The sequence below is a fragment of the Apteryx mantelli genome, chromosome 13 (assembly GCF_036417845.1).
Source record: "Apteryx mantelli isolate bAptMan1 chromosome 13, bAptMan1.hap1, whole genome shotgun sequence".
Classification (NCBI taxonomy): domain Eukaryota; kingdom Metazoa; phylum Chordata; class Aves; order Apterygiformes; family Apterygidae; genus Apteryx; species Apteryx mantelli.
In genome coordinates, this window is record NC_089990.1 from 26,529,775 (window position 1) to 26,543,090 (window position 13,316).

At 58.6% G+C, this 13,316-nt stretch overlaps 1 protein-coding gene across 2 annotated transcripts in view; it reads left to right on the forward strand.

Annotated features, from left to right (window-relative positions):
• Positions 1-1,673: 1,673 nt before the first annotated feature.
• BCORL1 (BCL6 corepressor like 1) overlaps positions 1,674-13,316 on the forward strand; it is a 31,266-nt gene continuing 19,623 nt past the window's right edge. Inside the window, exons 1-3 of one of the 2 annotated variants that reach the window (XM_067304487.1) lie at positions 1,674-1,699; positions 9,363-9,501; positions 13,179-13,269. In XM_067304487.1, the coding sequence (XP_067160588.1) occupies positions 9,416-9,501; positions 13,179-13,269 (177 nt within the window). In that variant the 5' untranslated portion in view covers positions 1,674-1,699; positions 9,363-9,415. Of the gene's footprint in view, positions 1,700-8,816; positions 8,833-9,362; positions 9,502-13,178; positions 13,270-13,316 lie in introns of those variants that run through there. The other variant, XM_067304488.1, reaches the window with a different exon arrangement.

The following is a 13,316-nucleotide window of genomic DNA, read 5'->3' on the forward strand; positions in this document are numbered from 1 at the left end:
TGCGTGCCCCTAGCCCCCGAATGCCCCTAGAGCCAGCCCACGCCAGAGCCCCACCACCGGGGCTGGGGCCGGGCTGAGGCCTGGGCCAGCGGGGGAACTGCCTGCCCTGGATGTCGGGCCCAGCGTGGGGCTGGCTCAAGGGGCGCCCAGGGGCCGCAAGGGCCCGTGAGGCCGAGGAGGGGCGCGGGCCCGGGGACAGCGGGGAACCGCGGCCCGGGCGGGGGCGGCCCGGCCCCAGGGGCGCAGGCCCGGCGGGCCGCCCTGAGGGCGGGGGCCGAGGCGGCGCAGCCCGGGGCCGGGCGAGGCTGTCACTCGCCGCGGCGGCGGCCGGGGCCGGGGCCGGGGCGGCGGCCGGGGCCGGGGCGGAGCGGGGCGGGCCCGGCGCAGCGGCCGGGCGGGCGCAGGCCGGGGGCGGCGCGGCAGGGCAGTGCCAGGGGCGCCCCCCGCTCGGCGCGGCGCGGCCCCGCCGCGGGCTGGGCCCCGCCGCGCCGGACACCGCGAGGTGACGCGGCGGCCGGCGGGGCCTGCGAGCTCGGTGCCCCGGGCGGGGGCCGGCTGGTGGCCGCTGAGAAACTTCTAGCCGCCGCGCCGCGCGGTGCCCCGCGTGGCGCGGGGGAGGGGGCCGCCGGGCCGCCCCCGCAGCGCTGCCCGCGCCCGGGCGCGCCCCGGCCTAGGCGGGGGCTCGGCGCGGGAGGGCACCGAGCGCCATGTCCGCCTCCCACCGCCCTCCACCGGGGCGAGGGCCGGCGCTCGGCCCGCTCCCCCGCCGCGGGCCCACGTCAGCCCGGTGGCGTGCGGGCAGCGCGGCAGGAGGCTCAGCGCCTCCACGCCCGCTCCGCCCGTGCCCCGCGCCGCCAGCGCGGCTCGCTGCGGCTCGGCCGCGCTGCGCTGCGCTGCCCGGGCGGCGCGGGGCACGTCCCCTCGCCGCGCCCGGCCGCGGGCACCTCGAGGTGCGCGGTGCCGTCGCCTGCCGCTCCGCCGCTGGCCGGCGGGGCCGCCGCGCTGCCCGTCCAGCGCAGCGCGCTGCCGGGCGCCGAGCCCGCTGGCCGGGCGTGGAGCGCCCGCCGCCCGCCGCCCTCCTCCCTCTGGGTGTGGAGCGCGGTTCCCCGCCCCGGGTGCGGGCGCCGGTGCCCCGGCTCGGGGTCGTGTGTGCGTGCGCGCGTGTGTGTGTTGTGCGTGTGTGTGTGTGTGTGTGTGCGTGCGTGTGTGTGTGTATATGCACGGGGCTCCCCCCGCGCCTCGCCGCGCCGCCCGCCCGGAGCTACCGTCCGCGCCGCGCGGGGTGCGGAGCGCCGCGGCCGGGCGGCGCCTCCCCGGGCGGGGAGCGGCCTCCCCTCCCGCGCCCCCTCCCCCGGGCTGTGCCGGGTGCGGAGCCCCCTCCCTCCCGCTCGTTCCCTCTCCGGACTCGGCTGGCTCTGCACAGCCCCCCCCTCCGTGCGGGCAGGGCTGGCCGCGCGGCGCGCCGGGAGCTGTAGTCCTCAGGGCGGCGGCGCGGCCGGCGGGGCGCGGCGGCCGGACTACACTTCCCGGCAGGCCTCGCGGCGGCGGCTCGCTCTCGCCCTCACACTCCGGCTGCCGCTGCCAGTGTCTCCGCCGCCGCCGAACCGCCGCTCGCAGCGCCCAGTGTCCGACCCGCCGCCTCGGGCAGGGGCCCGCCTCGGCCCGCCGCCCCCCGCCGCCCGCCCGGCTCGGGAAGCAGGTGCGTGCCCTCCCCCCCGGCCCGCCGCCGCGCTCCGGACACCCGGCCCCGCTGCCCGGGCACCCCGGGCCCGTTCGCCCCGCACCCACCACCGGGGGGAGGCGGACGGAGCGGGCGGCCCGACCCTCCGCCCAGCCGGCCGGGGTCTCCATGGAAACGGGTCCCGGGACACCCCCGGGCGGGCGGCGCTGCGGGGCGGCGCGGCGGCGCGGCGGGGGGGCAGCGTCCTGGAGCGGGACAGCGGCGGCGGGCGGGCGGGGACCGCGGGCAGTGACAGCGGCCGGGGCCGGGGGCGCCCGCGGCGGGCGCCGCTCGCTGCCCCGCGACGGGCGCCGCGTGCCGCTGCCCTGCCTCGCGCGGCGGCGGCGGCACCGGCGGCGGCGGCGGCGGCACCTGCCGCTCCCGGGGCGGCGCGGGGGGTCCCGGGGCGCCGCGGCGAGGCGGGGCGGGGCGCGCCGGAGCGCAGCGCACCGGTGCCGCGGCGGCGAGCGGCGGGACGGCGGCCCCGGGCGCTCCCGGAGTTTCGCGGCGTGGCCCGTGCCTGCTCCGGCGCCTGCTATGGCTGGGGGCGGCCGTGCCCGGCAGAAACTCCCCGTCCCGGCCGGCAGGGCTCCGGTCGATCGCGGAAGAGCCCTCCCCGGGGGCAGCGCCGCCGCCGCCAGCTCCATATTCGGGGCTGCCCCGGTGCGTCGGCCCGGCCCCGCGGGGCTGCGCGCGGCCCCGGCGGCCCTGCCCGCGGCGGCGGGGCGAGCGCCGGAGGCGGCGCGGCGGAGCGCGGCCCGGGGCTGCCCGCGGGGCGGCCGGGCCAACTGTTGAGCCCGGGCAGTGCCCGGCGGCCGGGGCGCGCAGCGGCGGCGCCGGGGCGGCTCTGCCCGCGGCGCGGCACGGCGTGGCGAGGCCGGGCGTGCGGGGAGCCGCCGCGGGGCCTTGTCCGCGGCAGGGCTCCGGCGCGCTGGGGCGAGGGCGCCGCGGCCGCTGCCGGGGCAGCGGGGGCGCGCGGGGAGCCGCGTGCGCCCGGGGCCGGGCCCTGCCTGCCCCCGCCAGGCAGCGGGCGAGGCGCGGGGCTGCGGTGCGGCCCGGGGGCGAGGGCAGCGGGAGCCGCGGGGCAGGAGGCGGCCGGGCCGCGGCCGCTCGGCAGGAGCGGGGTGAGGAAGGCGAGCGCCCCGAGTCCTGGCCCACGCGGGCCCGGCGGGGAGGCTGGCGGCTGCGGCGGGCCGGTGGTGGCGGCTGCGGTGCTCCGCTGGCAGCTGAGGCCGTGGAGGGGGCTGAGGCCGTCCGCACGGAGGCACGGCAGCCCCGGGGCGTGCAGGCGGCTTTGCCCCTGTTCCGGTGCTGCCTGCGCTCTGCTTCTGCCAGAGAGCTGTGGGGTGGCACGAGGGTCTGGGCCAGGGCCCCTCGTTCCCTGCATCCAAGACAAACATGGGCAGCGGCAGGACTGGCGAGGAGGTGCTTCCTGCTGCCGCTGGCCTCGCTGGAGGGAAAAGCTAAACTGTCCTTCGACTTAGTGTCCATACTTGGTAGCTTTACTGCAGCTTCCTCTGTGAGCTCTTTCGATACCTTGATTTGATTGTGGGTGGAACCAGTTCAGAAAAGCACCTCAAGAAGGTTTTGTAGATTAAACTCAACATGAGGCAAGTTTCTCCTCTTTCCAGAGAATCTGCTCTTGAGGACCATTGTTCTTGCTGGATACCGCCAAAGTTAGTGGGGAGTTGCATGAGTAAAAGGCTTACACGTCCAGCTTCCTTTGCAGCTTTGAGGGTTTTTTGCCATGTCTGCATTAGCTTTCTCTTCTCTGCCCTGCGTTTTCATCACTGTCACCAATGCCTAGATCTAGCAGGTCCCGGTGCCAGAACAGGGCTAAAGACTGCGTGGTGCCTGTACAGATCTAGTAGCAACGGTTTTGCTGCTTAGTCGCCTAATTCTGAAGACACACTTGTGGGAACATTTGAGAAACCCGAGTCTGGTGTAGTCTGGCCCTCAGAAGGAAGCTGCAGTTGGGACCTCTGTGTTCTGGTGTACCCTCTCATCTCCTGGGGAACGGCGAGCTGCGTTCCAGTTGTAGTACTTTGTAGGATGTGAGGCTTTTCGGACATGAAAATTTTTAGAGATATCTGCCCTTAGTTGCATCTTTCTTCATTCCTTACAGATTTGCTCAAAGGGGCTTTCATGGGCGCAGCCTTTTCTGTCTGATTTTCCTGAACGTCCGAGGGATTAGTGACACAAGTTATCCAGTAGCCAAGGCTTATTATTAAAGGCCTACCAAATGTGCAGCAAACTTTGCTATTTTAAATGGGGATGGATTTTTTTTCTTTTCCTCTCTTTTCAACACATCGTGCTGAGTATCTATAATTACTTACAGTGTTACTGTGTCTTTAAATCAGCTTAAGCAAATATATGTAGGCAAAGCCTGGCTCAGCACAGCAACAGCCAGGGGTTTCCGTGTAGCAAAGTGGGAAACCCAAACGGAGTTTAGAACTGCCATACAGGCCAAAGGCCAAATCCAGTGCATCGTAACGGCTTCTGTGGAATTGTGCGGTGGACGTGGTCTGGCTTCTCAATGGCTGAATTTTGTTCCAGCTTAATTGTTCCTTGTTGCCACTATAACTTCAGACCTCTACGTGAGAAGTAGCATGATGCAAAATAAATCTTTTTCTTTTTCTTTTTTTTCAGTTACGTTTTTAGATTTTTCTCTGGCAGCATTTGGGATCCATAGTGAGTCCTGTGAGGGGATCGTCTCGATTTCCACCCCCCCACCCCCACCCGTTCACTTTAAAGGGGTTATCAGAAACGCTGCTTGGGGCTGAATCCTGTTAAGACATCTCAGGAAGTTCTCTGCATTTGCACTCAGGCTGGACCTCTGTACCCCACATGGACTCTTGATGATCATGTGGAAAAACAAATGTAATTTCTTGCCTGTGTTACTAATGGCAACAAAGACTGCCAAACTGAACAAACTATTCTAAGTGAATGTGACTATTACTCTTGAGGCAGGTTGTTTCTTTCTGGCCCTTCCAAGCGCCTCTGAAAACCAGTAGGGTCATTTTCCTTCTTGTTCCGCTGCTGTTGCTCCCGTGGAAGTAAGTGGGTTGTGGGCATTGAACTCCAAGCAGCGATTCCCGTTTGAGTTTCCAGTAACTGATATATAATCAGTCTTACATTTTGTAATCTCCAGGGAGAAAAAAAAAAGGGGGGGGGGCAGAATTTCATTCTAGGTTTTGTGCCTTTCTGGGAATGAATGTTACAAAGGTATCTCCTGTGGGTGTGTTTCCAGGGTCAAAGTGCATCCCTCGTTGGCCTTCCACAGTGCCCCCTGGCCAAAGGACTTGCACAGCACCTCAGAAAGAAGAGAAATCCTGTCCTCCGGCGCTCTTGCTGCAGAGGGATGCGCTGGACCTTTTCAGTACCCTAAGATTGGAAAAAAATCGCCATTTCCTTCCGGCGTGCCTGTGTCCCAGTTAGACGGCAGTTGAGAGCCCGTTGCAAGAGTAAAAGGAAGCAGAGCAGGCAGCGATTTAAAGGGTTCGGAAAGAACTTGGACCCTAGCTGAGCACACCTCTTTGTCTGCTGAGCCACACAAAGTTAGCGCCAATACAATCCCAAGCAGGCTCTCCACAGCTTGCCCTTGGCCTCGTGAGGTTTGCTCCGTGCGGCGCGGGAAGGCCGAGCTGCCGCTTACGCTGGTGGAGCTTGCCATTATTTAAACCCGAGCTGTTGGCAATGGTGCAGATCGCCACTCGCGGGGACTGGGCTTGCCTGCATTGCATGGCGCTGCCGTACCTGTATCATGGGATAACTAAGCCTGCCCAGAGCCCAAGTGTAGAGAAGCCTTGCACTAGTGTTGGCAGCAATGGGATTTTGGGTGACTGGTCATTGCTGTGTTTAGTACCTGTCATTTTATGCTTGGCCCGGGCAGGGTTTAGCTGAGATAGTCGTGATCTGCTGGCATCTAGTTTGCATGACCTGGCCAAACCGGTACAGAAACCAGAGCTGAACAGCTTTTAGTGTAGACGTGACATCTGTTATGGTGAACACTGACCAGAGCAAATTAACTCAACGCACATTTTCTCCAGGAAAAAAAATGAAACTCTTTGCTTCCTGTGGCTAGAAGTTTGGTGGCAGCCCTGATAAGCTGGCTTACACATTTGCTGGCCTCTTTCCTACTGTCCTGCCGCCACTTGCACTTGCCAACACAAGTGCTGGAGAGGCTGAGGGTTGAGTCAGATCAGGGAACTGATCGGGCTGAGAAAGTACTGTTATTTTGGGGCAGACTCGTTTTCAGCGGGGGTAGCTCATGGATCTGATTTGCTTTGAGCCTACCCGAACAATTCTGCTGCCTTAACCCTGGGGTGGGATGCGGACATGTGAGGGGCAGTGTTATGGTTGAAAAGTCAATCAGGAGGCCTTATCTCAGGCGACTCAAGTTAGGATCCCCGAGACCAGAAACCAAGCATGTGTGGAAACCACAATTGTTGGGATTTTAGTGCAAGGAGGGTTTGTTTATAGATAATTACTAGAAAATATCTGTTACCAAATAACTTTATCTCAGGAAACTTGTTTCCATAGTCTGTACAGCAATATTGCAGGAGCGATATTCATATCTTAACTTAATCCAAGGGGACTTTCACGTGTAGGCAACTAATAGCTAACCTGAGCAAAAGCAGGCTTTTATTGCAACAAAGACATTTTCTCCTTTGCTTTTTGTGAAGTCTGGAAGAGATTGGGTTGTAGGGTACCATCCCAACCATTTGCAAAATGATGAGAGGTTTTGTCTTAATGAACAAAAAAACTCATGCTCATAATGGATTTAATTCACCGTATTAGTTTTATGCCATTGAAAATCTCTCTGAGCGCTGGTTGTTGGAGGCTAATGTGTTCGACACCTTTTTAGCTGGCAGTTCTTAGAGCATGTTTGGTTTTGAATGGTGAAGGAGTTTTAATATCGCATGCCAGGCTTCTCTATCAAAATGCTATGCTGTTCTTATTTTATTCTAAACTAGTTTTCTTTGGAGTTAATTGGAATTGACTAGACACCTATTGAGCTAAATCAGAATAAGACTGTGGTTTCACCTACACTTCTCTTGGCAAAGGTAATGGATTAGGCAGATGCTGTATCAGGCTGTGCCCTCTCTCCCTCATGGTAAACCTGATCTAGGAACTAGTATGGGTAAAAAACAACCCAGCTGGGGAAAAAAAAGTTTTTAAACCCCTATCAACTCCCCGGTCCACTTTACCAGGACATCCCACAAACAGTTTTAGTGGCATAATTGAAGAGGGGAGCAGAGAGACGGGCTTCTTAAACAGTTACTTCTACTGAAAGACATGTATGTGAAACCATGCCCTAGTTGTGTTCTCCAAGGGGTTTCTACTAGTTTAATTACATCCATTTAAAGTCGTATTAAGTTGAACCAGTGTAGACGAGAGATTTGCTTGGTTTGCTTGTGTCAACTCAATTAAAAAAGTCTTTTTTGGCCCAGGGAGCCTAGTTGCTCCTTCTGGTTTAGCATTTAGCTTTATGGGAGGTTGCTCTTCCCTGCATTTCTCAAACTTCCCGGTCCATATTCTTAAGGATCCCGTTCCTTTGCTGTTCACTCCAGTTTATGTTTGAGCCCATGTTTGCAAGTTGTTGTTTTCCCCACATTTTATGCCATCTCTTAGTTGAGATCTTGATTTTTCTATTCTTTTTCTTCTTCGTTCCCTGTGAAATGCCTTTGGCACGGGTCCCACATCGTCCGTAGAGAATAGAGGCCAAGAATTCATGTAACAGTGTCTATCGCTGTTGCTGCGTCCTCCTGGCTCTCCTCTACTGGCGGTCCTGCCTCCTCTGTTGACCAGTTCTTACTCCAGTACTCCAAACCATGCTGGTTTTCTCAGCTCCTTGTAAAACCTGTTATCAGTTTTTCCTCGCCAGCTCTCTTCTCAGGTCATGCCTCATACATGCTCACTTTGAGGTTTCCTAGTTCGGCCTGTCTCCAAACTTCAGTTGCACTTAGCACAGCCGGACACATCTCTTTCCCCCTGTCCCACAGAAGGTCCCTTCTGGTTTCTCCTGAAACATCTGTCCTGCCACTGTGCTCAGGGGCAGACACTTTCTCCTCCCCTTCTTTCAGTTTAGCCTAAGATGGTGAAATCCCCGCAGATTGTTTGTTCCCCTATTTCCTTTATGTTGCATTTCTCTCCAAGCATCGAAAGACTCCTCCCCTTCCTGCTCCAAGCCACCTCTCATTCTCTTTGGGTATGACCCTGCTGTCTCTCTTAGACTCAGCCCCGCTACCCTTGCCACTGCCGAGTATTTCTTCCACCTTACAGCGTGTGTCTTTTAGTGGATTTTTCCCTCTTCGTCTGACTTCTGATTTCCACAGTCTCTTTGCTCACTTGTGCATTTTTGTTTGCAGACGTGTCTGTCGCTCCTTTTTTTTTTTTTTTTTCCCCCCAAGCAAACTGCCTTTCCCCAATTTCTCTTATGTTCCCGGCCCTTCTTTTCGGTCTGGAGGATCCCCACAGACATGGTTCAGCTTAAAATTATGCCTACATTTATAAGGGGCGAGGCTATCTGACAGCAGCTGTATTCAGAGACCACCTTCAGTTCTGTAGCCTGATTTCCTTAAGCTGTTTGTCTCTAGATCTGTTTGCAGCTAGTTTCAGCATAAACTGATGGTGCGAGCTGCTTCTTGTCCTACTCGGATCTTGTGTCCCCATGAGTTTGTCATGAAAAAAGACAACTGAGTAAGATTTTGAAACACGCCACTTTTAGCTGCTTCCCACTCTCACCTGCTGCACTGAGAACGTTGCTGTGCCTATCTTTGCCTGCTTTCCCTTCACGTGTTTCATATTTCTCTGTATCAGGATGTATCTTTGACAGTATCTGTGCATTTTGCAGCCAGTCCTGCTTGGTCTGCCCTAGTCTGCTTGATAGTGCAGTAGATCCTCTCTCCCTTGCTTTTTCCCTGATGTGACTTGAGCAGCAAAGCTGCCTTAATGCTCGGACGACCAGCGCTACAGGATTGGCTGCAACGTTCTCCCTCAAAAGCTCCACCCAACTGACAGTGTGTCTTGGATGCTCGCGAATCTCTGGATTTCCTTACGTTTTCCACCCCTAACTCCTCTGAATGCCAGCACCTTCCCAGCAGAGTAAGGTGATAATTGATTGATGGCATGTCTGATGGCACTGCTTGGCAAACCTTTGCTCCCATCCAGAGTTCCCCAGTTGCTTAGCTCTTTTGAGTCCCCCCCCCCCCTTTGAAGCAGACGCGCACTAGTTGATCAACGTAATATGAAACCTTGGGGCTGTCAGCATTTTAACAGGACATCATTTTGCTTAAAGCTCTGTGTTGTGCCTCTCTCCTCTGTGCTGGAGGTCCCTCTCGAGTGAGAGGGAAAGTGGGGGGATCTTTCAAAGGATATGGATGGATGTGAAGGTGGCCGTGTGAAACTCTTGGGATAGCCTGAGGTTTTTTGACAACAAAAGTTGTTTAATATGAGTGGGCTGTGGATTCTGTCCCAAGGCACTGCTTATTTCTTCTAGCCCTTTTCCAGACACACTTGTAGCATCCCAGGCATTGGACCCAGCATGCCTGATGATGAAGTTGGGGATAATTCTCTGCGCAGCACAGTTGGATGCAAGCATCCTGGAAAGCCTTACCAATTCTCTGCTTTGATTTTGCAGGCAGAGTGGCCCCTCAAGCCCCAACAGGTCCTGGTTGGTGACAAGTAGCTGTCATGATCTCTACAGCACCTCTCTATAGCGGGGTGCACAACTGGACCAGCGCAGAGCGGATTCGCATGTGTGGCCTCAACGAGGAGAGGTGAGGTGCGTGGGCGGCTTGGTAGGGCAAGAAAGGCATGAGTGGAGAACGTGAGTTAGGGATCTGCAGAGGCTAGGGAAAGGGCTCGCTCAGGGCGTTTTACTGGGGAATCAGGCTGAGGTGCGACAGAGCTGCAGGGGGGAAATGGATATGCGGTTAAACGGTGCCATTTGTATGATGGTGCCTGCGTCCCGTGCTCCAGTGAGGAGGGTCTACAGGCAGGCTGCGCTGGAGGTCTCTGCTTTCTGTGGAGGAACCAGCAGCTGCATGTAGCCACATCATATCTATAGTGTTGATGGGTCGCAAGGCTGTTTGTGTCATTTGCACATGCTATTGGCTTCATCGAACCTGTGCTCTTAACTGCCAGGGCAAGAACTGGGGAAGGAAAAGGCTTGACCCACTATGAGCCAAGCTGTTAAGAAAAGCTTTCAGTGACCCAGGAGGGTTAGTACAGACCAAACGATTAAATGGGAGAGTTGTGACATGCCACCAACTAGGAGATTAGGGAGGATTAGTGGCTGGGAGGCAGAACTGATCGAGACTGGTTCCTGGTCTGTCCCATGGCATTGCAGTGCCTTTTTATTCTTGCAGCTTTGGGGTATTGTTCTCCAAACTGATCAGTTTGTGGTTTCCCTGAGGTTAGGTGCGTTTAGAACATTTGCCAGAGCCAAAAAGGCTTTCTGGGCTCAAAGGCAGTGTGTGCCTGTCTTCCCTTGCTCCTGATACTAAGGCTTCTGGCAGCAAATCCTCCAAGAGCCAGGCAGAACAACAGTGGGATAGGGAAGAGTTCAGACTCTCATTTGGGGCAGAAATGGAGACGGAGATCATCTTTACCCCTCAGCAGCTGCTCAGCCTGCTGTGCAGCCCTCAGATAAGGGCTGGTGGATGGCGTTGCCCTATTCCTCTCCTGAACTGCTCCGAGCTACTTCTAGTTTATAATAAACATTGGTGTATGGGCCATTTGAGCTCAGGCAAACCAAGGCGATCTAATAAAGTGTTGCACTTCCCAAATACAAGCTTTGAGCAAGGCGGGCAAGCCAGGCTAACTGTAACCAAATGCTCTTCCTCGGCCTTTGGCCCTGTTTAAGGTTAGGACGGGAGGGAACGGGGAGAGAAGGGGTCGACTCAGGGTAATCACTCGGCTCCTTAGCGGGCTGTAGTTTGGTATCGTGGGCAGCTCTGGGCCCTTCCTGGTGCTCCCCCGGCGCTGCAGCAGGGGTTGGGCCGTTGCACCGGAGCTCCCTCTGCGCGGCGCTGGCCCGGCTCGGGCAGGGGCGCCTCCCCGGCGCGGCGCTGCGGGGCCCGGCGCGGCGCGGCCCGCCCCGCTGGCCAGCTCCGCGGGCTGGCGGCTGCGCTCGCGCGCCCCCTGGCGCCCCGCCGCGGCGCCGCCTGGCCGCCCGCGGGGTGGAGCCGCCTGCGGGCCCGGCCCGGCCCTGCCCGGCCCTGCCCCGCCGCCCGGCCGCCGCCGCGCGGGGCGGGGCGGCGCGGCGCGGCCCTGCGCTCGGGGCTCCGCGCGGCTCGGGGCGGGCAAGGCAGCTGACCGCCCGCCGGCCCTGGCGGAGGCCTGCTGCGGCCCGGCCTGGCCCGGGTCGGGGCCTCGCCGAGCCCCGCGGCCCGGCCACCCTGCCCTCGGCGACCGCCTCGGCGGGCTGCGTGGGGCGCAGCGATGCTGCGCCGCACCCGAGCGCCAGCCTCACGGGTCCCCAGGGCTGGGAGCTCGTCTGGGGCATCGCTCCGGGGGGTTAGTGTCTCCTGCGCCTGGCTGGCCCTCGCCCCGGCACCTCTCAGCTGTCATCTGGATTGCGCTGCCGCCTACTGCAGCAGTCTGATCTCCCCCCCCCCCCCCTTATTAATAACAATCCTCTTAAGCCTTTTGCGGCCTGGCTGACTTGGGAAGCCAAGGTTAAAGAAATCCACGGCAAACCGTGTCTGTGGAGGGTAATAGCAAGAAGGTTGTGTGGTAGGGAGGGAATAGGAGGCCTTTCAAGGGATCAGGCTTTTACTGTGGTTTGAAGGGGTCAGCACTGACTGTACAACCAAGTAGTTTTGTGAGATGGGGGAACAGATGTGGCCAGAGACTGCCACAGCGCTGTAATCCCAAGGGCATTTGGTAAGGCGTAGGAGTCACTGTGGCCTCCCTGTAGCCAGAGTGCTCAGATCTCACGTAGGCGCTGATATCCCATTATGGGCTGCTTGAAATGGCCAAGAGACCAGAGTCCTGGAGCTGAGCACGAGGGGTAGGTAAGCCCCATGATGAGAAGGGCTCACTCAGAGAGCTTGCATCTGTTACTTGGTTTTGAGAGCACGGCAAGGAGGGAGAGGGGGATGCACAAAACCAGAAGAAAACATGTCATCAGCAGAAATTAAAACTGAACTGTTTTATCCCAGCACCACCAGCTTCTCTATAATGACCCTTAAAGACTGGAGAAGTGTCATCAGGCAAATACTGCTAGGGCAGGTGTGTCACGGGGGTGGGACACTGAACACAGGAGCATTGTCTCTTGTCCAGTCATCCTGCAGATCATGAGCACAGTTATCTCTTCAGTATTTCCCATTTCCCTGGAGTTCACAGTCCTTGTTCTGAATTCGTACTTTCCGCTCAGGAACTGTCTTCTGAAGAGAAAAGGTGAAATGTGCAGGCCAGCAGGACGTTGCATACCAAGGGTGACTGGCTGCTTCAGTCATATGCTGAACACCTTGGGCCTGAACACTTTCGATGCTGGAGAGAGATCTCCGGGGGCTGGAGAGCTGAATGTGCACAGCGCTTGTAGTGGCAGGACTCGGAGGCTATCTACACAGCCCGGTGCCTGGGGAAGGGCCTCTTTGGAGGACCATGACTGACAGTAGGGACTGGGATGGAGGAGATGAGGAGAGGAGACTCCTGGGGAGTGAAAGGCATGGAGTGGTCCTGAAGTTGTAGCTTCTGGACTGGCATGTGGGAGCGATGAACTGGGAGTGTTGGTCGTAGAGGTGAAATGAACATCAACAGCATGTCTTAATGGCTTTGACTTGCAGAATGGCATTGCGGGGCTGAATTGCAGTTACCAGCTAGTTGCACTTGTGTGTGGAACAGGAATCATCTTAGGAGAAATGCTTCATGTATTGCAGGATTTGTGTGCCTGGGGTGGGAAGTTAGGAACTTGGAGTGAATATGGCTGGAGGACAGAGAAACAGTGATGAGGATGTGTGTGTGGAAGGAGAGGTGAGCAGGATGGGGCTGGGTGGGGAGAATGGGACTGGAAATCTGTGCAAAAGCTGCATGAAAAATGGAGGGCATGGGAGCAGGTGTTTGGAGGCTGGGCTGCAATGCAGGGTGGTGTGGGAGGGCTGGGCTGGACCGAACTGTTGTGGGGCTTGGGGAGTTGAAATGGTCATGAGTAAGGAAACTGCACAGTGCTGCTAGGCCGTGGAGAAAAAGTATTGTCAGGCAGGTACAGCTGCGTGTGGAGGACGCGTCAGGTAAGCAGGCAGTGCTGTTGACTGGGCCAGACAAGGCTCCTGACAGGTCAGGGAGGCAGGTTGTGTTGGTGGGGTAGCTGTGCTGCTGAGGACCTGGCTGCCTGCAGCAGGCAAGCTTCAGCAGACTTTGAGCTGCTCTGCTGTGCCAAATGGAGACAGGGAAGGTGCTGGGAGAATACCTCAGGACTTTATAATGCCATGTCTTGTTCCTCATCTAGGAGAGCCCCACTTTCTGATGAGGAGTCTAAAACGAGCAGCTCCCAGCACTTGGGGTCTCAAGAGTTTTGCGTCAGCAGCAGCCTTTCCAAGGTGAGCTCCTTGTGTGCATGTCTGGGTCCAAGAAGTCGTTTCTGTGA